This window comes from Melanotaenia boesemani, chromosome 14 (assembly GCF_017639745.1).
Source record: "Melanotaenia boesemani isolate fMelBoe1 chromosome 14, fMelBoe1.pri, whole genome shotgun sequence".
NCBI classification, from domain to species: domain Eukaryota; kingdom Metazoa; phylum Chordata; class Actinopteri; order Atheriniformes; family Melanotaeniidae; genus Melanotaenia; species Melanotaenia boesemani.
This window is the reverse complement of record NC_055695.1, coordinates 9,037,460-9,044,387: the sequence shown is the minus strand read 5'-3', so window position 1 is coordinate 9,044,387 and position 6,928 is coordinate 9,037,460. Positions and strand designations below refer to the sequence as shown.

Genomic DNA, 6,928 nt, shown 5'->3' with positions numbered 1-6,928 from the left:
AGTTAAATGAAGACAAAACTGAAACAATAGTTTTTGGAGCCAAGGAAGAAATATTAAAAGTCAGTACTCAGCTTCAAACAGCTAAGTTTAAAACTAACAATCAAGTCAGAAATCTGGGAGTTTTCATGGACTCAGGTCTGAATTTTAGCAGTTATATTAAGACAGTTGTGAAATTAGCATATTATCACTTAAAGAACATAATGAGGATTGACGGACTGATGTCTCAGCGGGATTTAGGAAAACTTGTCCATGGACTTATCTTTAGTAGACTGGACTACTGTCATGCTGTCCTCACAGATTGTGTGTCTGTCAAAGAATTGACTTCAAAATCCTGCTGTTAGTTTACAAAGACCTGAATGGTTTAGGACCAAAATACATTCAGGATCTTCTGGTTAATTATTACATTACAGTCATTGTGGACCATTTAGATCTGTCAGGTCATCAGGGTCAAATCTACTTTCTAGTCCCAGAGTCAGAACTAAACGCGGAGAGGCAGCGTTCAGCTTTTATGCTCCTCACATCTGGAACAAACTCCCAGAAAACTGCAGGTCTGCTGAAACTCTCAGCAGTTTTAAATCAGGGTTAAAAACTTTTCTATTTGCTGCCTTTTATCTAAAAAACTGTTAGTTCCTTACACTGTAATTTTTGTTTCTTGCATTTTAACTATTCTTTTGTTTTTATTTACTTTGTTTAAATTTTTTTTTAAAGCTTGTTTTCACATAAAAATGAAAATATCTAAAACAATTGCCATCTTACACCAAGAGTTCTTTAATAAGAAAGTATTATGTTGCAGTATATCAGTGATTAATTGTGCCATATCTGATGTACTGGGTTGAAGTATATATATATATATATATATAAATACACCTCCAGAAGTAAATTCGGGGATCCATTAAATCCATTATTCATCCAGTTGAAGTTTCTAAGTTGGTGGATTACTGTACTTTACTAATCGTAGTTAAAGTAAATAAGAACATATTACCACCAAATATACAGAATTGTTTTTTTTATAAAAAGGGGAATTGTAATACAAAAATAACAGAGATCTTTAATAAATCTAGATGTACAACTCAGCTGATGGAATTATGCATCTGTGTAACAGGAATTAATTTATGGAATGATGTAGAAAAAGATGTTAAAAAACCAAAATCAATATCGTCAAGAAAAGTATTAGTTTTTTTTTTTTTTTTTTAATAACTCTATATGTTAATGGTTCTTCTGTTGTGTTGTGATAGTTTGCAGTAACGGAAGCCTTATGAGGTAGAGGTGAGAGTCTAAATCAGTCTTATTTTATTTTATTGGTTGTTTTATGTTGCTTTTTTGTATATGTATACAGTATAAATTGTCATGTAAAAAATTGTCAGTTTATATAAGATTTTTATTTTTTCTTATTCTTTTCATTCTTGTATTAGGAGGATCTTTTATCTGTTTTTGTTGGATTGTATCAAGAATTAAACAAACTAAATATGTGGGTTCTTAGTGCCCTCTAGTGGCCACAAATATTAATGCAATAACAATTATGTGGTGTTAAATAAGTTGTAGTAGTAGAGCTGGGTGGATAAATAAGATAAAATTCAAGAAATAAAACTCAGTATAAGTAATGGTTGTTCTGATTCAAACAATTGAGTTTCAAAAGGCTTGCAGTATTTTGAGAGTGAAACATTCATACCAAGTTGTATAAGAACATGTCAAATGTCTGATTTCTCTTGTGCTACAACAAATCACTATGATGACTGAAAACATTGTCCACCAGTTTTACAAGATCACAGCTTCTTATCTGTGTGAGTCCTCATGTGGCGCAACAAATTAAAGTGTTTTTGGAAACATTTTCCACATGCTGCACAAGAAAACGGCTTCTCGCCTGAACGCAGCTTTTCACATGTTTGAGATCTCATGTGTCGCAACAAAATGGAGCTTTGACTGAAACATTTCCCACATGTCTTACAAGAATACGGCTTCTCACCTGTGTGAGTTCTTATGTGGCGCAACAAATTAAAATTTTTTTGGAAACATTTACCACATATGGTACAAGAATATACCTTCTCACCTGTGGGAGTTTTCATGTGGCACAATAAATTACAATTTTGACAGAAAGCTTTTCCGCATGCCTTACAAGCATATGGTTTCTCACCTGTGTGAAATCTCACATGAACAGTAAACTTTGTTTTATCTGTAAATGTTTTACCACATGTTTTACAAGAATATTGTTTCTCATGGACTGTTTTATGTCTTTTAAGAGATGATGGGTTAAGAAAACTTTTTCCACAAGTGTCACACAAACACTGCTTCTCAGCAGGGTGGTCAGTATTACAATGACTTTCTGACAGAGAGGACTCTTGTTCATGATTTGTCTCCGTTTGAAAATTATTTTCTGGTATTCTGTCCGCATATCTGGTTGGTACTGAATCATCTGTGCTTCCCTCTAAATGCAAATTTTCGTCTACAGAAAAGGTGTAAGAGTGAATATAGTCCCCGTTTGATTTTTGATCATTGTAGTAATTTTTCCCGTCATCAGTTTCATCCTTCAGAAAAAACTCTCCTCCCTGGTTGGTAAGGAGTTCCTCCTGTTCCTCTTTAACATCTGCTGACTCTGTCTGCTCCTCATCCAGGTTTGAGTCCAACTTCTGGTCGCAGAGCTGCTGGTCATCTTGAACAGCTTCATCCACCTTGCAGACATATTGATGTGGAGCCTCAGGTGTGTGGAAATTTCTTTGTGGTTTCCAGATGATGTCCAGTAGTCCACGTTGACGATCGATCTCTTCCTCGTAGTGGACGATAGTTTTTTCCAACTCTGAGAATATTTCTTCAGCTGCAGCATTTAGTCGCTCGCTGATAAACTCCCTCAGATGCTGAACCGAAGACATTGTTGCTGAGCTACTGAAATATTCAGCAGATATTCTTCAACACAATTGTCTTGCCCGTGTTCAATAAGCAAACGAGCAACGTTAACAATGGTACTAATCTAGCGGACTGTTTACTTCCGGTTTGTGTTACACTGTGAAGTTCCGGTAGAGGAGTTCCGTCAGAAAGAAGAGTTTGTCGAAATACACAAAGGCCTGAAAAAGTTCTTATTTTATACAGAAACTAAGTCTTAACCATAATATCTCAATTTTATGATTCGATGTCTTGCAGTAAAGTGGCATGTTAAGCTAAACATCAGAATCTTACTATTAATCGCCAACACAAATTTTTGTTGAGAAGGTATTTTGATCTTTATTACTTTTATTTAAATACTTTAATAAAAATAAAGTGTTACTATTAGTGACAAACCATGATTAAAGGTTAGTGTAAATGATGTGCAAATAATAGGATTATATCAAAGAAACTGAGTGAACAAATGCAATTTCATAAAACAACAAAAAGTTTACTATCACATTGTTTTGACACCGCTACATGCATTTATGAAATACCATAACAATATAGTGTTTCCCAACATTAAGAGCCAGAAATGCTGTGATAAAATAATAATAATAAAAAAACACTCAGGACAGAAAAAAGTTGAACTTTAAAAATGTCCTGATAAAAGTTTTAATTCAGTTGAGTCATTCCAAATATTCTTAAAGTTCAGATATAAGAAAATGTGATGATGTTAATAAAACCTGCAAAGAATATTGGATTCGCTTTAAGCCGTAACATGACCAAGAAATTCCTAGAATGAACCGCGTAGTTTCAGCTTGTTCAGCTGTGCGCGTTTCCATGACGCTATACTTCATATGCTCCTTACTGGAACCAAAGTGCTTCCATCTTCACCTGCCTGGGAGAATTTTAGAAACTCTCATATTCGGTCTGATTTTCAGCTGGTTGACGTGTTGTGCGACGCGTGCACTCTGTCCGCAGACGGAAACCTTTTCTGTGTGCATGTGTCTGTGCGACTCCCGCCGTGGACACAGTGCAGGCACAGCTACATGCCGTCATGTAAATCTGATAAATAGCATCAGCCTGTTTACTGTTTAATAAAAGGACGAAGTGTAAACCTGTTCTAGAGGAAATCTGACTTTTAATGACCATGTCAAATTTATTTCAAAGTTATACGTGCGTGATGACATCACTTCCTGTTGTAGAACGTGGACGTGCCCAATTTAGCTGCGAAAATGAGCGGCGATACGCTGCAAAGAACTTTATAGGTGAATGAAAACATCTGAACTTGCCATCATCTTGGCAAAAGTAGCTGATTTTGGACGGGGCAACATCGGAAACTTATTGTGCATAATATGTAAAGATCTCGTGTAGCGTCAGTAAGTCACGCAAGAGTTGGGTCACGTTAACCAGAAAAGAAGACATAACTATAAAAGAATCAATATCCAGGTTTTATGAATCGATATTGAATTTATTTCATTTGGATCGATTCAAGTCAATAATTCTATTCGTGGCCCATCAAAATATGATATGGGACTGAAACATTTTCCACAAGTTTTACAAGATCACAGCTGCTCATCTGAGTGAGTTCTCATATGGCGCAATAAATTAAAATTTTCATGGAAACATTTTTCACAAGTTTTACAAGAATAAGGCTTCTCAGCTGTATGAGTTCTCATATGGCGCAACAAAATACAGCTTTGTCTGAAACATTTCCCACAAGTCTCACAAGAATACGGCTTTTCACCAGTGTGAATTGTCTTGTGGCGCAAAAAATCTGAATTTTTACCAAAACATTTTCCACATGTCTCACAGGAATATGGCCTCTCACCCGTGTGACTTTTCATGTGGCATAACAAATTATATTTCCTATTGAAACATTTTCCACATGTCTCACAAGAATACGGCTTCTCACCTGGATGAGTTCTCATGTGGCGCAACAATGAAGAACTTTGACTGAAATATTTTCCACATATCTTGCAAGAATATGGCTTTTCACCTGTGTGAATTCGCCTGTGGCGCCAAAAATCTGAGTTTTGACTGAAACATTTTCCACATGTTTGACAAGAATACGGCTTCTCACCTGTGTGAATTCTCATATGGCGCAAAAATTCATAATTTTTACTGAAACATTTTCCACAAGTTTGACAAGAATATGACTTCTCACCTGCGTGAAATCTCACATGAACAGTAAACTTAGTTTTATCTGTAAATGTCTTACCACAAGTTTTACAGGAAATTTGTTTTTCATGGACTGTTTCATGTCTTCTAAGAGATGATGGGTTAAGAAAAGGTTTTCCAGAAGTGTCACACAAACACTGCTTCTCAGTATTACAATGACGCTCTGACAGAGAGGACTCTTCCACACGATTAGTCTCCGTCTGACAATTATTTTCTGGTTTCCCATCCGCATATCTGGTTGGTTTGGTTGGGTCTTTAACTGTGCTTCCCTCTAAATGCGAATGTTCGTCTACAGGAGAGGTGTAGGAGGGAATATAGTCCCTGTTTGATGATTTTTGATCATCATAGTCATTTTCCCCATGAGCAGCAGTAACTGAAAAGTTATCAGTTTCATCCTTTAGAAAAAGCTCTCCTCCCTGGTTGGTAAGGAGTTCCTCCTGTTCCTCTTTAACACGTGCAGACTCTGGTTGCTCCTGATCCAGGTTTGAGTTCAACTTCTGGTCGCAGAGCTGCTGGTCATCTTGAACAGTTTCATCCTCCTTGAAGACATATTGATGTGGAGCCTCTGTTGTGTGGAAATTTCTTTGTGGTTTCCAGATGATGTCCAGTAGTCCACGTTGACGATCGATCTCTTCCTCGTAGTGGACAATAGTTTTTTCCAACTCTGAGAATATTTCTTCAGCTGCAGCATTTAGTCTCTCGCTGATAAACTTCCTCAGATGCTGAACCGAAGACATTATTGCTGAACACTGAAATATTCTGCCTAAATACTTCAACACAACCGGTGTTCTTGATTAATCCACATACGAGGAAATTTAGCAATGCTAAAGGACTGTTTACTTCCGGTTGGTGTTACACTGTGACGTTCCGGTAGAGGAAATCAAGATTTTTTTCCGCCAGAAAACAGTGAATGTGTAGAAATACAAAAACGTGTGAAAAAGTTATTTTTTCATTCAGAAACTAACTCTTAACCATAATATCTCAATTTTATGATTCGATGTCTTGCAGTAAAGTGACATGTTGAGCTAAACATCAGAATCTTACTATTATTCGCCAACACAAAATTGTTGTTAAAAAGGTATTTTGATCTTTATTACTTTTATTTAAATACTTTAATAAAAAGAAAGCGTTACTATCAGTGACAAACCATGATTAAAGCTTAGTGTAAATGATAAGCAAACAATATATTTATATTTAAGAAACTAACAGAACAAATGTAATTTAGTAAGAGTCAGAAAAAAACAAAACAAAAAAAAAAAAAACTGTAATCTTTGCGTGAAGTATTGTAAAGTATGGGAAAGTCGGTGTCTTGATCTAGCGTCATTAAAAATTAAACATGTTTCAATAAAAATATTAATTTGAATAATTAATATAAAATATGAACTATTATACAAACCTCAGAGCACCACCCGCTTTTAATGTAATGGAAGCATGAAAAACCGTTAAAGTACTAGATTAATTAATTGAATAAATAATTAATTCAAGCTAGTCAAATCAGATTGATCAGTCTCAAGACATGACGTGAGTTCTAATTCGAAGGGACCCATAACATGATTCAAAGGGAAATATCACACCAGGACCAACAAATGTAAATATTAATAAAACTAGTCTAACATGCATAATCTCAGGGGAAATATTTACAAAAACAGGTAAGAGAAGAACATAAATCAAACAACACTGTGAAATGTGAATATGATGTTCAAACCAGGCTCTTATGATAAGGCAATTGTAAGAAGTGAAGAAAAATGAAAACAGAAATTAATTAACCCGTGGTGTTGATTAAACAACAAGATAGGAGGCCACTCCCAGGCACCAGAGCACAGAACCCCCACCCAGCCCGCACCAGAAAAGACCGGCTACCCAACCCAGGGCCAATGTCCACCGACCCATG

General features: G+C 35.8%; 1 protein-coding gene across 4 annotated transcripts; it reads right to left on the bottom strand.

Annotated features, from left to right (window-relative positions):
- Nucleotides 1-539: 539 nt before the first annotated feature.
- Nucleotides 540-5,872, bottom strand: LOC121652645 (zinc finger protein OZF-like). 4 transcript variants are annotated; one of them, XM_042005525.1, is made up of 2 exons: nt 4,772-5,872; nt 540-1,963 (listed from the first exon to the last, which is right to left on the bottom strand). In XM_042005525.1, the coding sequence occupies exons 1-2, from the start codon at nt 5,772-5,774 to the stop codon at nt 1,764-1,766; spliced, it is 1,203 nt and encodes a 400-aa protein (XP_041861459.1). In that variant the 5' UTR covers nt 5,775-5,872; the 3' UTR covers nt 540-1,763. The 4 variants fall into 4 exon arrangements, with proteins under 4 accessions (XP_041861459.1, XP_041861457.1, XP_041861458.1 ...); XM_042005523.1 differs by having other exon boundaries at nt 540-1,861; nt 4,940-5,872; XM_042005524.1 differs by having other exon boundaries at nt 540-1,861; nt 5,024-5,872.
- Nucleotides 5,873-6,928: the final 1,056 nt, after the last annotated feature.